A 16,893-nucleotide genomic window follows, 5' to 3' on the forward strand; every position below is an offset into this window, starting at 1 on the left:
TGTTTTCATAATCTGGAATGAGATTCCAGAGACCAACACTCACTTGGTAGCTAAACATCAAAATGAATAATTGGTAACGGGCTGTAGCTGCTGTGTGATGATGACACATCTGTCCTTTCACTGATATTATTCTTGGCATTTGCCTATTCAGGAAACGAAAGTCTGCATTATATTCATGTGTGGGAAAATCTAACCCCCCCACTCCCATCATTTGCACTCTCCTCACAATTCCACTGAGAGGACCTCACAGGAACAAACACAGCTTTCATTTTATACATAGGTTCCAAACAGCCGCAGGTTATCGCTGGCCCACGTTGTGCAAAATCATATTTGAGTGGATCCACTGGAGCCCTGGTGCTTGCCTACTGCTTCAATTGAAAATTCCTTCCTGTCGTATCACCCAACATTTGATTTGGTTGTTTCTAGATTATGCGAGGGCTCCCTGCCTCAAGTAGGAGCATTTTTTTTTTTAAATTTTTTTTATCATTGTTTTATTAAAAGCTGTGTTTGCATAAGGTTGGAAATGTGACATAACGCCCTTGTAAAGTGAATGGCACGTATCTGATATCACCCAGGCAGCTGATAACAAAGGCTTAGTGGATGGCTTTGTTTGTGCGATAATGTGATTATAAGGCTGGCGCAGACCTGTCTGAAAACAATGAATGTTTGCAGACAGGACTGTCACAGCAAGTGTGGTTAAAAAACATAGAGGATGAGAGTCAAAAGTGGGTTTTAGAGGTATTTGAGAATGCAGAGGAGGGAGAGAGTGGGTTGTTTGAGGAAGGAGAGACAAAAGAGAAAGAAAAGAAAAAGACAACGGAGTGTGAGAGAAGGCAAAGGGAGCAAGTGAGCAACGGGGAACAGAGAGAGAAGCCAGTGTTCTCCTGCATCAGCTTTTTGGATAGCTGCCTGTTGGATGATAGGATTAAAGAGTCTTTTAATTTGACCTCTGTGCTCTATTTTGATATTAACATGCCACACACTCCCCTCTGAGCAAGGTCACTCTATACACTACCTGCACCATGTAAAGCAAGGCTCCCAAGTTTCACCTATAATATTTAGTCAGTGTCGGCTCAGGGTTAGTCTTGGATCCAGCAACAAAACATACACTTGTAGCTGGTCTGGGGCCAGTTTTACTGCAGCATAGACACATTGTCATGCAGTGTTTTATCATATAGAAACCTATTCTCAAACTATATGATTGTAAGCCAAAACTCAGCCACAACTCAGGAGTCAGATTTTTGTCGAAACACACACACACAAAGTGGGACTCTTGTTTGGCCCCACCGCCGCCGAAGGAATAGAGAGCGAGGAAGAAAAGTGAAGCAGCTCGAGCTCGAACAGAGAGCATGGCAGAAGATAACAGCAACGCCGGGAAGACAGAGGTCTCTCTGTCTCAGTGCGAATAAACTATTCAACACTGCTGGAATGAGAGCAGAAATTGCTAAAGGACTCATTCACAGTTTAACTGCATCAACAACAAAAGAAGTTAAAAGAGAATTGGGGAGAGTTTGCACAGTTTCATTGTTGGGTAACTTTTTTTTATTTATTTATTTATTTTTTATTCCTGTCCCTGTTTCACTATTTGTTGCAGTGCTGTGCAGAACTGTACCACATTTAAGCCTGCATCCCACTTCATGCCTCACATGAGATTAAGTGTAATGTGTAAATATTAAAACTGCAGACTGAGTCAGACTTGAGGGAAAGACGCACATCACGATTACAGTGTTGATTATGATTTGGCGTCATGACTGATTGGACCAAGTTGGACTGAGTCCATCACAGTCTGGGCCAGTTGGTGCTCACAGTTGGGATGTAAAATAATATATTGTGTGATTATAATTACTGTCCTTCTTATCAAGTCTCTGCTCGTAGTTAAAAATATAATTTTAGACATGATTTTTATTTATTTTTTTACAACAAACAAATTAAAAGCAAGCCAAGAAAATGGTAAAACAGTGTGGTACTACGAGTGAAAATTAATTTTTAATCCATCATCAGGTTTCATTGCAGGTTTCATCACATTCTCATAAAGCTCTCTGTCCTTGAGCTGTCTCTGCAGAGTCCTATTTCCCACCCATCCACCATTGCATCCAAATCTCTCCTTTTCCGTGTGTCTCTGCCTTTTCATCACAAAAATGAGCAAGACAAACTGTTCTTGATGTGCATATCTGTCTCGGTAAAGGAACAAGGGTTTGTGGGGGTTTGCCAGTGCCCTAACTCTAAATATTGCATACCTGTGAGAAAAATCTCGATCGGGCAATGTGCTCCGCCCGCCCACGGCTGCTTGCTCCAGGTTGACAGCTGAAAGAGCAGCGCATATCAAAAATGGTTAGTGGGGGGAGAAACCTCAGAGAGACTCAGCCACATGGTTGAGCCTCAGTCAGACCCAGACTCAGATGAAGGATCTGTTGTGACTAAAATAAGAGACAAGCAGACATATCAGAACGGTTAGCATTATGTTGTTTGTTAGCTTGTAAACGACAGTGGGCTGACACAGTGTTAGTGGCTGTGTTAATGCAAACTCTTGCTCTCTGTACTGGCAAAGTTTCTGTGACCAGTGAAAGAGCAGTGTGTATTAAGATGGTTAGTGTTAGTGGAAACATCAGAGAGAGACTCAGCTAAATGTCTGAGCCTCAGTCAGACCCAGACTCAGACGAGGAGTCTGTTGAGAGCCCAAATCGGCGACTAGCATATGAACAAAAGGAAATATGAAAAACGGTTAGTGCAGTTAGCATCTTCTGTTTCTCTGTGTCGTTTGTTAGCTTGTAACTGGCAGTGGCTGACACCGTGTTAGTGGCTGTGCTCATGCAAACTCTCGCTGTCTGTACTTACAAGATTTCGGGTGTATTTTGCTGTATTTGTGTGTAGGAATAGTTAAGATCCTTGTAGGTTTTAATAATTCTAAGATCTCTTCCGAGTGTCAAAAATCAGGATTTGAGACTTGACTGCTCTAGACTCAGTTCAACATTTTTAATGATGTAAAATCATTAAATGGCTTCAAAAGAAAAATGTTCAAAAACTGCAAAAGGTCTCAAAACTTGGACCAAGACCTTGCATTTTGGATTTCGGACTTGACACGAAACCTGCTCTGATAGACTTGAGACTTAAACTGGATCTGTCTAAAGGGACTCATGTTGTCTCAAAAAAAAGGAGATGTCACACAGAAGGTGTGCCTTAAAAAAACAAACAAAAAAAACAAAACGATAAAAACTGCACATGTGATCATTATAATCCAGTCCTCTTTCAATTAAAATCACACAAACACATAAAAATAGGATAAATCAAAATGTGCACACACTCCCACACACACTGGGGTTAGACAGGTCGAAGCTGGGGGGCAATGACAGTAATGTCAAACTGAAATCAATCTCCAAATTGCCTGCTCATCCCATCTTATTAAAACCACTAAATTAAAGTCTGTCGGCGTGCTTAACGCTCATTAATTAACCCTTATGTCTGCGTCTTTCTGTGGCTGAGTGGATAACAGTATTTAACATTTTATCTATCTGTTTTGTCTCTCCATCCACCTCCAGCTGTTGTGTTCTCTTCCCCCATTCTGTCGAGCGTGTTGTCTGAGAGTAATGATTTTTGAAACCCACACACATGCGCACACACCCACACACACAGTCATATGGCTGAGTTAACTTGACAGATTGTCATCACAATACTGTAATGGGACTCAAACTCCCTACACCCCAACACACACAAACACACACACACATACACACACACACACACACACACACACACACACACATACACACATAGCAAAGGAGTATGTCACTGCGGGGGAAGATGATCGACAGGACTCAGGATGGTGATGGAGACTAATGTGAGCCCTGGACAGCAGTGTGAACAGCAGGTAGTCTGATAAAACACGGCAACTGCGACGTTTTTATATTAGCAGCTAAAGTCTCTGTGTGTATGTGTGTGTATGTTTGAGTGCATCCCTCCCTTGATTTCCGTGTGAATATAACTCTGAATAGATCTGTTGCAATGTTACAGTGAAGGAAGTGTTGGAGTATGATGATTACACTTTTGAAAACAGCAGCACAGCAATAATTCGCTGAGTTAAAGGGATGAATTCACAATTAGTCGTAACTTTTATACCAGTTTGGTTAAGCACTTGCAGCATGCAAGACTTTTTTTTTTTTTTAATATCAGAATATCTCTGTAAATCACAAAGTGAGACTGCAATAAAAATGTGTAACATTACTTACCAAGCCTGCAAAACTTTTTATCTTTTAATCCAAATTAAGTTTCTCCGTTAAATATGAAAATCCCACTCGCATGAAGTGATGAATAATAACAAAAGGGAAATTCTGTCTTCAAAAGAAAAAAAAAAGGAGCTAAATTGTTCTGTCTCTCCAAAGGAAGATCACAGTGCATTTAACTTAAAACTACAGCGAATTTCTTTTATTTAATGACTTTTTTTTTTTCCCCCACCAGCCCCAGTGTTACAGAGTGCAGGGCTTTAATTGATCAATCTTCCATTTAGTGTTACAAATCATTAATTAATCATCAAGTCTATCTATCTATCTAAAATGAGTGAAACCTGTCCATTCAGAGTTAATTCAGTGAACGTTTTGTAATCCGAATGGTCTCGATGAAGACATTGTCTGAGGTGCAGGTGCGTTGGAAAGTGTCACTTCAGTCTGGAAAAGAAGAATATCCCCCCTGCACACTGCTCTTGCTCAGCATCACGATTTATTGATCATCCTAACGTTTCGGTCTCTCTAGAGCTTCGCCAGATATATTTTAAACAGTTCTTACAAGAATTATCTTGAAAAGATAATGATCCACCCATCTTGTGTGCCCAGGTGTGTGACAGTTATTCTCTGGTGGGAGTGTCTTTCTTCAATCATTGACAGTGATTTGTGAATAATCTGTGATGTTATATTCTATATATATATATATACAGTATATATGTGAAGAGAAAATTTATAGATATAGATAAACAAAAAAACAAGTGAGACATCACAATATATAATCAAATCTTACAAAATTGTGAGAGATTACAATCTATTGAATGAAAACATCGGCTTTGCAGCTTTCATTCAAAGTATGTAATCATATGAACTATTAGTATCTTGAGAGTGCCATAGATAGATCTATAAAGTCCCTGAATTTGTTAGAGCATGACATGGCATGGGATCTCATCATTCAGTCCTTTGGGGGATAACGTTTGCAGGGTGATGAAATTCTTAATAGAAGAGAAGAATACTGGATATTCATTCTTATTACCTCTCTCAGGTAGAGTTCCAATGGTCTAAAATCACTTTCCTCCTGTGGTGTAAAATCTATTATTAAAATGTTCATCTTGTTTTGGCTTAAACAAGGTTGATGGTTGAGAACTGCTATTAACCAGTCTTACTGGAGTCAACATAATAGTAGTTTTTTTTTTGCTGCATCCCAGGTGTGTAGGGAATCCTCCCAGCATGCACCAGGGTATCAAACTAAAACACCTGATTGTTTTGTGTTCTCCTATTGGTTACTGGTGTTATTCATTGTTTCCTATAATGTTTCCACATTTCCACTTTTGTCAGACACATAATTATTGTCACAGACTGATGTTGTGTGTATGATCTGAGCTCCTCTAATCCACATAATGATGTATTTAAGCAGAGACCGGTTTTACAGTAACATTATAATACGATACTATACTATTGTGCAAGATCACAAACAAAACTATAGATGGCATATTTCAGAAAGTCAGTGATATAAAACAGAAAAGCAGCACATTTGAGAAGCTACTGTTTGGCATATTTCCTTGATAAATTGTATAAATGATCCATTCACTGTCAACATTGCTTTTATTTCCCGTCGCTAGACGGTTAATTAATTTCAAGACAAATAAGTGTGCAGTTTACTGATCATGTTACAACATTTCTGTACAATGAAATCTCTTCAGACTCATTTATATCTGTCTGCCACATGGAGCCATTAAAGCTTTTTTTCTTTATGTCTGTATTGGTGGTTGTCTGTCGTTAATGCCTGACGTGGGTGTTTTTTCTTCAGGTGTTCGGGGGGCGTTGAGGTGATGCAGGTCCCCCCGTTATCCCAGTGGAGGAGCCAGCTAATGACGAGTGGCTTTGGCCGCTGAACACCCCCTCCCTCCATCCCCACCACCACCACCCGCATCCCTCCCCTCGCTCCCTCCATCTCTGATGGCTCTATGGGGCGTCGTCAGCCTCAGCCTCCACTGCTGGGTGTGTTTATGGTCTGCAGTAACAGCAGCAGCAGCAGCAGCAGCAACAGCCAGCCTCCCCAATGACAAGCCTGGGGGCCCCCTGGACTGGCTCCTGTCTGATAAGGGGCCCTTCCACCACTCCCCAGAGTACACTGACTTTGTGGAGAAGAACCGGCAAGGCTTCTCCACCAGATACAAGATATACAGGTAAGTCATGACTGCAGGATGAAGAGGCACTTTACCCTGAATTTACTACTGCTATATCATTGCTTCTATTTATATGTATGACAAATTTCCCAGCAGCCACATAAAACACTCTCCATGGTTGTCCTGAAAAAGATTGGCTGTGTGTAAATAAAGACCACATATGATTATGTTCACATGTTTACATATTTAGATTTGTATAACTCACAAAGTCACAGTGTTTTGTCCTGAACCACGATCTACTCAACCGCTGAGAGCCGTACTGTGAGATTCAACTCATTTAACATGAACAAACAGTTTATTGTTGACTTTAAGCATTAGCAAAAACTTCAGTGGGCATGTGAAGCCACTGCTAACTCTGGTGTCTTCACTCTAGGTACATGAGCTAGCATGCAACTGCTCAGCTGTAGCGATAGTTAAATCATAAATCTACAGTAATGCACAGAAGTGACCCACACCATCTTCGGAAATATGCTAATATGTTTTCTTGCCAAGCATTAGATGAGTTGATTTGATAGCTTAGCTTGGCATAATGACTGGAAACCACAAAACAGATGGCCTAGTTTTGTCCAAAGCTAATAAAATCCACCTATCCACCTGGTCTAAAGCACCATAAATAAACTTATATCTTGTTCTTTCATCCATAATAGAAAAAGACTTGCACACAACCATCCATAGAACAACAACTTCTTATTTAACACTTCAATTTATGCAAAAATGAAATATTTACCATACATACTTCCCAAAAGGTTGAACTATTCCTTTAAATGTAGTAAGCACAGCCATGACTTGGGGAACTTTGAAGCTCCCCAAAGGCTGAGAACCTCCATTATAGCTTTCAGATGCAGTCACTACAATAACAAGCTGTTTTAAAGGTCCCATATTTTATTATGTTATTATTATTTTTAATTTGAGGTGTTGATCCACAAGAAGATAGATTTGTGGTTTTAAGAACCAAAAACCATCACAGTGTAGTTTTACATCTCCTCTCAGGCTTCTCTCTGGAGCTCTATTAACAACAGGTTGGTGAGTCAATCAGAAGAGAGGAGGCTCTGAGCCTCTCTTCTTGATTGACTGTCTGTTTTCTGAGTGATCCAATAAAAATAAAGCAGAAATTCAGGTAAACACTCAGAGAAACCAAATCCTGCGATGTGCAATGGTGGTCCCAGGTGGACTGCACTTAGGACATGGCTCAGAGTGGTGACTGCTTTGTTGTGACATCACAGAGTCACGGAAGTCCTGATGGCTCTTTTTAAGGCTCAGTTTCTGAATACAGGCTATGCGCATTTCTCTGTGGACTGAGAGCTTTGATACTTTCACAGTATTAATATAGAACCCAGACCTGCTTTATAATCAAAGTCTCACTTTATACAATATGGGACCTTTAATTTCATCAGTATTATGTTCATTGTGTGATCCATATGTTGGTTTTGGTGGAAATAATATATATAAAAGAGATGTTTTTCCATTAATTATGCACATACTGTGTATATAAAGCCTATCATTTGAGATGTGTAGTAAGAGAAAAACATAGATTTGGAGAATGTTCTTCATAATTAATGTCTACTTTGAATTTCAACCTCAGGCCACCCCAGAATTTGTACAAATCCTTAACTGACCCTTATTTAAGGGCTCTAGTGAAAATTATATTGCTTGCAATGAAATGTACTGCAGTTAAATCAGGTGAAGTTGAATTAAATGATAAAGATGAGGAAGGAAGGGTAGTGAACTTTCATCTGCCTTTGGTAAATTAACTCGCGAGCGTACATCCGATGTGATATGTTGGTTGAGGAATGGATTATAGTTGAGGACAAGGTCATTGTAAGGACACTTCTCCTAATGTGACAAGGTTATCTGTGCATTACCTGCTTAAGTTTTGATTGTAACATAAAAATTATGTAAGGGGAGAAAATGCAACACAATACGTATGTGATATTAGTGCACACAGTGGACAGTAGTGCCTCATGAAAAACCACATTCATGACTGTTTAGTAGGCAGACTGCATTATTTGGCCTGTGTTGTCATGCAGAAAGGTTTCTCACAGCCAGTGTTTGCAGGATATCTGGCACATGCCTCGACAGAATCATGATGTATTACATGCAGACATGTTGCTCTCACCTGGCTGTACATCACATTCTGCTGCCGTCAAAGCCCTCAGGAAGTCACCTGATCGGGTGGTCAAGTGAAATATGTTGATTAGCACTGGAAAAAAATGATGATTTGTCATGACAGCAACACAGTCTGAGGTATTGGCATGCGACCGAATTAGTGAAGGCTGTGTCATGAATCATATCCATCGTCATTTAGGAGGATGTTGTCCAGGCTCCTGGAAACAGACGGACAGGGTTCCTGACATCTATGGATCGTACAAGGATGCTTTATGGCTTTAGTGATCGGTTGCCGCGTTAGAGCTTTTTAATATTTCCTTCTCTGGCAAAAGGCAGTGGTCCGTTGGAGCTGAGCTGCACGGGCGGCAAGATTAATAGTCTTATCATGTGGCCAAGTGATTAGTGAGCTCTTAGTACTTATTACTCTGCATTATCACAGAATCCCCTGAGAGGCTTCTGTCAGCCGCAAGGTTGTGTTTGAGGCCCTCTAGATTACCACAATGCGGCATTGATTAATAGTGATGATATTAAAAGGAAAAACTAACCTAAAAAGTAAATAGCCTGTAAATCTTCCTAAATTGAATTCACTTGGATTCAGTCCCATTTGATTTCAGAAAAGGAATCTGACGAGGACAGGAAGGGATGCAGCTTCTGTTTTTCTGTTTTGGCAAATAATAGCTCTCATTCAGTGCTGATGCTGGTGAGAGGGAAGGAGGGTGTGTGTGTGTTTGTGTGTGGTGATAATTTTGGGAACAAACACCTGGAGCTGGCTCATAAAAAATTCAGTAGGGTTGTTTTATTAAAGAAAGTGGGCCCACTGAAATATTCTCTCTAGGGGGCCAAACTTCGCAGCCATGCTCCTGCTGTGTGTTTTATTTTCCCGTGACAGACGTCCTTAAACTTCCTAATCAAGCTCTAACCCTCGTGTAGCAAAAGAGGAATTGATGCTCTGTGGCAGTGATTCCCAACTGCCCTGGCTTATAAAAGGCAAAGTGTGTCTCTCTGCCGCTCCACACTGCAGGTTTAAAATACATCTGAGCAGTTGTTTGCTTTTCAGCCTGATTCATTTGAATAATGGCAGCCCAAACAGATTCAGAGTTCAGTGCTGATGACAAAAGTGTGTTTATAACTGTACTTTAGTTTGATGTGTAATATAATTCATAATAAAAATAATATAATTTTCATTTTAACAAAATATGCCAAACCTCTCAATGCAGTGTTTGATGTTGTATTTGCAAAAAAAAAAAAAAAAGTGTGCAAAGCCTAAATAAAAAACAGGGATTTTCTGATTTTTATGAAAAACATAATGTCAAGTAATAAATAAACAAGACTAAAAATCTGATCAAGCAATCAATACCAACTGAATGGTCAACAGTTTCTCATTCTTAATGCTGCAGAAACATCTAGTATTGATCCGTCTGCTTATACAGAGAAAATATTGAGGTTCGATACCCGGCTCTGAAGTGAGAAAGCAGTCAGTGAAACAGTATTTCACCAGAAATTAAATAAGTCTGTATTTGTGTTGCAGAAACCTGTTGTTTCTTCATCATCTTTCCTGTCCTTTCCTGTCCTAAATATCATTTCATAACCTCTGCGATTTGAAGGTGTTTTTTCTGGAAATACTGCTCTGTTGAGCTGCAGCTCCAGTCAACCTGCACGACCTTACCACCTTGTGAATTTCAGTGTTTTCCTTTTTGTTTTTCCAAACCTAAAATTAACATACTGTTGGTTAGAAATGGATTTTCCAGACTTATGCAACATGAACCCGACTGGACCTCTCCAGATTTAACAAATGGTGTCCAGTTGAGTCCAGTCTCCTTGTGTATTTACTGTATAGACCTGATTGATTATCAATTTATGTCTGAGTTTCTTGATAAAAACTGACAACTGAATCATTAGCAAACATATCTAATAGCATACTATGCTTAAGCTACACTGACTTTTAAGATAGCTCCATTGTCACAAAAAACATCCAAATACATAAAGAGCTGTTTGCACTTCATCACTATATTGGAATGGATTGATAAACAATGAATTTTTACAGCTGATGGTCCTGAAACTAATTTGCATATAATGAGCTGATTATGAGATATTAAAAGTGCTGCCAAACTTTTTACATCTGAAGCAAATATTCATAAAAATAGAACCGTTACTTAGATATAATTATAATTTATTCAGCATCTTCTTAAACAGAAATGCACAAAGTTTTGTATGGAAAGTGGATGTGATACAATTTAAAGCCTTGCCATGGAATATCTAAAGGCTGTAAAGTAATAGGGTGCAATCAAGTAAAATTAATAGAATATGACAATAAAATAGCTTTAAAAGTAATTGAAGTTGACCAAAGCTGTGTTTCTGTGGTGAGCTATGAATAGTCACATTTCAAGTCAACATGGTATTTTATATCAAAATGGTTTGGGTAGAAAATCATTGTGAGGTCAGATATGAAATAATTCTCAAAGTCGCTTAAGGTTGAAATGAGATTTAAAGGTCTATATGTCAGTTTTAGCTATTGCTACATTGGAAAAGTTGCAGTGGTGGAAAGCAAAGCCAATTTTAACAATTTTTTTCTTCTATTTCTGTCACTTCTGTTCTTCTACTGAAGTTAGCATGCTAACCAGCTCTCGGCCTGCCCCGACTCATAACATGTCTTCCCTCAGTTCAGCATGACCAACCTCTTCTGTTGAAAACATTATAATGGCTGAAGCTCTTGGTAAGCGACCATTATCACCACCACCACCACCACCACCCCCTCCTGACGGTATAGAAAACGTATACTAAACTTATAAACCTATAAACTTATAATACTTACCGTATAGCACCTTTAAAGCACAAAAACAAGGTCAGGAATATACAATCATTCCTGGTTCATACCTCCACAGCAAGGTTGCTGAAGCTGCTGTCTACATAGTAATTGCTTTACATTTAAAATGGAGGACACTCTTTTAAAACTACTGCAGCAAAGAACCTTGGGTTTTTATAAAGTTGTAAATGACAGTACAGATAGTCTAAGCATGTCAGTTACTGCCACTGTGCATAAACAAATAGTGAATTAAAACAATGGGAGTCTAACCATTATCTGCAATTAGTTTATTCTACAAACTGGAGCATGAAGGAGATGCCCACCCTTTGAGTTTAACTTGATCAAAAGAAAAACAAGCTTAATGTTTGATATAAGAGCTACTTCAAATACGATGAACAGCAGCAGATTTCTCTAAAACCACAGGGGAGTCTGCAGGTGCTCCGAAGACAGTTGAGGTGAGTGTTTTAGAGCAGACTCCCTCACTACTGCTTCTCAACATCCCCCTGCTAGATTCGTACTGATGCTCTTTGTCTTGTCTCCTCACCTGAAATTCCCTCAGAGGTTTCAGCAGCTCCAAGTTGCTCCTTGTGGTAAATAGGCTGTTTGAAAGAACGGTAATAAGTAGTAGTTTTTTCAATTCTAAGACGATTTTCCTCAGTTGTGATTTCAAATAACAGGAAAAAAAAGTGTTGGTCTCTTTGCACTCCCTTACTTTGGAAGTCATAAGAGACACCATTAGACATTCTACCCTAAGCCGGCCTCATTAATTGCTCAATTTTTACTTAAGTTCTCACTTTTATTCAATTTGTTAGCGCTGCAGGCAACTCTCGAGTTGAGCTGTCTCGCTAAAGTTTGATTCAATAAAGATCATAAAAGTGTAAAAAGAGGTGATGATTCCACTGTAAATGGAGATAAGCCTCATTATGGTTTCCCTTCCTATCCTCACGTCAGTTCTGCAGCCACACTAGCAGCAGGGATGGATGGCAATGTTAGGCTGTCAGTGGCCACTTTGGTCTAAACAACCACTGGATGTATTTTCATGCATGGTCCCCCAGAGAATAAATCCTACTGACTTTGCAAACAGTAACACCTGCTAACATTGTCTCAGCAGTTTCTGTGCTGAACACAACAAGTTGTGTTTCTGATAATGCGAGGGGCTTTACATCAATAAGTGTCTTTGACCATTGAGCAGCATCCAACAGCAGTATAGACAAATAAATCTTGAGCTTGTGTTTGTTGTAAATGATAATTTTTGACAGTCCCATTTTGGGGTTGAGAGGCACATCACTTGTGCAGAATAGAGGGCAGAGGTGATTGAAAGTGACAATATTATTTTCTGGTCTGGTCTTCCTCATGTGCAGTCCAGATCTCTGCTAAATCCTAATAAATGCCCAATGACAGGAGAAGATGAATTACCAGAATTGCCTCTTGGAGTTTTGCAGTGTTTGAGCTACCTCAGCAATGATGGAGTAATGAATTCACACCACGTTACCCCCACTACTCAATTTCCCGCCTTTCTTACTGATTGAATTTGAAAGAATTTTTAACAAGTCCTCTGAAGGAAATGGAGGAGGGTTTGTGTGTTTTTGTGTATGTGTGTGTATGAGTGTGTGTCATTTGGGAATTTGGAGAGCATATCCATTGCTTCCAATGCAAACACAATGTGGGCCTTCCGCCCTAACCACCTGTCCACAGCGAGCATTGCCAAGGGGAACGCTGCCATATTCACCAGGGTGAAGGCAGTGGTGTTGACATGTATTTGGCTGTGTTCTGAACATATTGCCTTTGGATAATACATGTGATTATTTTTTTATGGGATAGGATTTCATTAAAAATATAATTTAACAATGGAACATTTTCTATGCTCATTAAATCTTATTAAAATGTTTAAATATTAGGCCGCAAGCCAGCAAATAAATGTATAAGAAATATTAAAAGCACATTGGCAGAGAAAGTATTATACACTTATCTAAAAATACTCCAACCAAACAATTTAATGTTCTGCATTCAAAATTATCAGGTAAATATCAAACTTTTTGCAGTTAGTAAGCTGTTACTGTTGTAGCTGTTTGAGCTATAGCTCATTTTAACTGCTTTATATTCAGTCAGGTATGATGGAGTTGTTCCGAACCTAGGGGTTGTATATTCTCCAAAGGGTCACAAGATGAATCTGGGAGGTTGTGAGATGATTAATGCAGTATGAAAAAATGCAAAAGATAACCAAAGATTTTGGACTTTTCTCCTGCCTTTGTTTTTTTTTGTGTGTGTGTGTGTGTGTGTGTGTGAAATATTGGATAATTTTACCTCCTTGGACCTTGAGAGTTAAATGTACCCATCTTAGAAGGGGAAGTTAATTCTTTGAAACTCCTTCTTGACAAGTGATCCCAACCAGACAATGTGTTTTTTTGTAAGGGATCCCAAGCCAAAAAGCTGGAGAAACACAGCAGTTTAAATTATTACAACACACTGCTTTTTACAAGCTCATAATGTTGTTTTCAACTACTAACAATTGCTGTCAAATAAATGTAGTGGAGTAAAAAGTACAATAAATTACCTTTAAAGTCTAGTAGAGTAGAAGTAAAAAGTGACAGAGGTGTCTTTTAAATTGTTATTTAAGTACTGCACTTTAGTTAATGTACATAGTTATTTTTCCACCAATGCAGATGCAACTATGACGAACCTGCTAAGAAAAGAAAGAGGCCTCTTTGAATTTAGGGAAAAATCAACAACTCTAACAACACGGCCGTGATAGCATCCACAGAGTTAAACTGATGAAACTGATGTACCTCGGCGAAAAGGTGCAATGAAACTGATAATAATAATGACTTAGCTGGTTGTAGGGAGGATTGCAGCCCCTAAAATCAACTCTGTGGTGAAACCCATTTCATTTCCTCCTCTCCCAGCAGGATGAACCATTTGGCCTATCGGGGGTTTAAGATAAGACAGGGCTAGCTTATCACAGTCAACGATAACTGAAAAAACGAACGACAGCGGGGGATTTGCGAATGCTCTTTCTATACCTGTTCTCTGCACCACCGCCCTCTCCTTCCCTCCCTCCCTCCCCCTCCTGTGTATTCCTCTTTTTTCCATGGAACGTGCGAAACGCTTTCACACTGCAAAGTGGAACTCAAGAGACACAGTGTCCCATTTGAAGAGGTCATTTATTTGTATGGCATGAAATGAGGTGAAGATTAATAGCTACACTAGATGTATCTGAGCAAGAGATTAGTCAAAGGCTTTGTCTGAATAGTACAGTGTCAGCAAAAAGGTCAGTGGGTACCACATATCCATTTAACATCATTATGTTTACTTCCCACACTCTGCCTACAGTTTCTGCTTTGTATTGTGTGAATCCTTGTCTCGTTGCATGATTATGTAACTGCAAATGAAACCTATGTGCGTTGCAAATCTTTGCCATCAGCTTGTTTTAACTTTCGTGTGCAGCAGTTGGAATTCAAGGCAATTTACTCTTTGTATCATTCAAACATCTGGGTGTTCAAGCTTTCCTCATTACTCCTGGTTTAATGTGATATATACCCTTTCAAAAGGCCAAACTCCCCCCATCCATCATCAGCGGCCAAGGTTGTTCAACCCGTTCTGATTACAGCAGTCAGGCTTTTAGTTTAGAGAGAGTGCAACAATGCAACATTTGACTGGCTGGACGAGGCAGTTCTCATAAATTCACTGGATGTTTTTTCCTGTCACATGAGGGAATCTGACAAAAATAATCCGCCAGTCAAGACAATCATATTCATTGCTACAAGGCTCCTTAGCCGTTTTGATGTTTTATTGCTTTCTGAAAAGCATCAGGATGTAGCCCTTCAAAAAAATTTTGAAACAAACAGAGTGCTGTCTTAAGAGGCAGACGGCTCTTTGAGGAGCATTTTTCCCGATCCTTTCTTCCCATATAAGCATGATTATGTGAGTAAATTGGGGGCAATGCCAGGCAGAAAGCAAAAATTGGCACCACACTCCTGTAGCTTCCCTGAGAAATTTCAAAGTAATCACAACCGATCTGTTATAATTACAGCTGTGATACTTGTCTGTGACTTCATAACTCTCTCTTTTATGAATTCATTGCCATGCAGATTTTTGATGGTTGGGAAAAGCTTGTAGAAATAAACACAATCTTGCCTCTGGCCTTATATAACAGTTGTACCTTTTTAAAACATCTAAATATTTGTGGTCCTCAAACAGTATCTTATTCTTACAGGTCCCATATTTTACACTTTTCATGTGTTTTATTTGAAGTGTTGATATCCATAAGAAGATATATTTGTGGTTTTACCAAAAACAATCTCAATGTAGTAACAACAGGTCAGTGAGTCAGAAAACAGTCAGCCAATTAGAAGAGAGGCCCTGACCCTCTCCTTTGATTTGTTGACTGTTTTCTGAGTGATGAAATAAAAATATAGCAGATTTCAAGTACACTCAGAGAAAGGTGGGTCTGGGTGGGAGGGGCTTGGGGCATGGCAGAGGGCGTATATATATAATATATATGTATATACATACGTATATATATTTCTCACTTTATACAATATGGGACCTTTAAGTAACTAGTTCTAGTTAAAATAGATTATTACACTGTAAGTGATGCTTCATGTCCAGCTGGTTTTCTTCTTAACAAAAGCCTAGTTATAAACAAAATATCTTTATCTGCATTTCCGTTTTCTTACTTTATCTCATTGAAAAAGCAAATGCTTCATTGAATACTTTAAGTTACATCAAAGATTGCCCGTTTAATGGCTTAAAAACGTTGAATTCTATATCCTCACATTTGTAAGCAAAAGCAAAGCAAATCACTTTCACTAAGGTAATTAAATTGTGAATTTTTAACATGAGAATCAATGTGGAGTCTCTTTTAATGCATCTCCTTTCAATTCCTTTGAGGTTATGGCCTTGCCATTATGTGTCTGTTGGCCACAGTGAATTCTGAAAAGAATACATGAATTAAGTCAGTAAAGCCTAAAAATGTTAATACTATACAACTGACTGTAGAACTACTTTCCTTCTTACAGCCTCAGAGCTTGGTTCCAAATCTTAAGTATTCCTATTGCACTTTAAATATCTCTGCTAAATAAGCAGCAGTCAAAGACATCCATCCATTCGTTTTCTGCCACTTTTTCAGCTGGGTAGTAGAGACAGCAAAGTAGACCAGATGTCTCTCTCTCCAACAATGTTTTCCAGCTCCTCCTGGGGGATCTCAATGTGTCCCCAGGTCAGATGAGATATACAATATAATCTGTCCAGCATGTTCTGGGTCGTCCCTGGGGTCTACCAGTTGGCATCCCTATCAGATGCCTGAACCACCTCAACTGGGCTCTACAAAGGTTTCAACCAACTCTACTCAGAGCTCTCTCTGGATGTCTGAGCACCTTACCCTATCCCTGAGGCTGAAACTCATGTTATTCATTTGCATCCACAATCTCATTCTTTCAGTCACTACCCAAAGCTCATGACCGTAGGTGAGGGATGGAACATAGACCGACTGGTAAATCAAAAGCTTTGCCCTCTGGCTCAGATCCCTATTCATCACAATGGTCTGGTTCAATGCTAACATTATTGCTGACACTGCACCAATCTG

The 16,893-nt window shown here is 39.3% G+C and overlaps 1 protein-coding gene across 1 annotated transcript in view; it reads left to right on the forward strand.

The window, feature by feature from the left end:
- The first annotated feature begins 6,170 nt into the window (after window positions 1-6,170).
- The window catches only part of LOC111227523 (BMP/retinoic acid-inducible neural-specific protein 3-like), a 37,340-nt gene continuing 26,617 nt past the window's right edge, over window positions 6,171-16,893 (forward strand). The window contains exon 1 of the mRNA XM_022753052.1: window positions 6,171-6,400. Within this exon, the coding sequence (XP_022608773.1) occupies window positions 6,171-6,400 (230 nt within the window). The remainder of the gene's footprint in view (window positions 6,401-16,893) is intronic.

The sequence above is a fragment of the Seriola dumerili genome, unplaced genomic scaffold (genome assembly GCF_002260705.1).
Source record: "Seriola dumerili isolate Sdu_G_001 unplaced genomic scaffold, Sdu_1.0 BDQW01000189.1, whole genome shotgun sequence".
In the NCBI taxonomy this organism is placed as follows: Eukaryota; Metazoa; Chordata; class Actinopteri; order Carangiformes; family Carangidae; genus Seriola; species Seriola dumerili.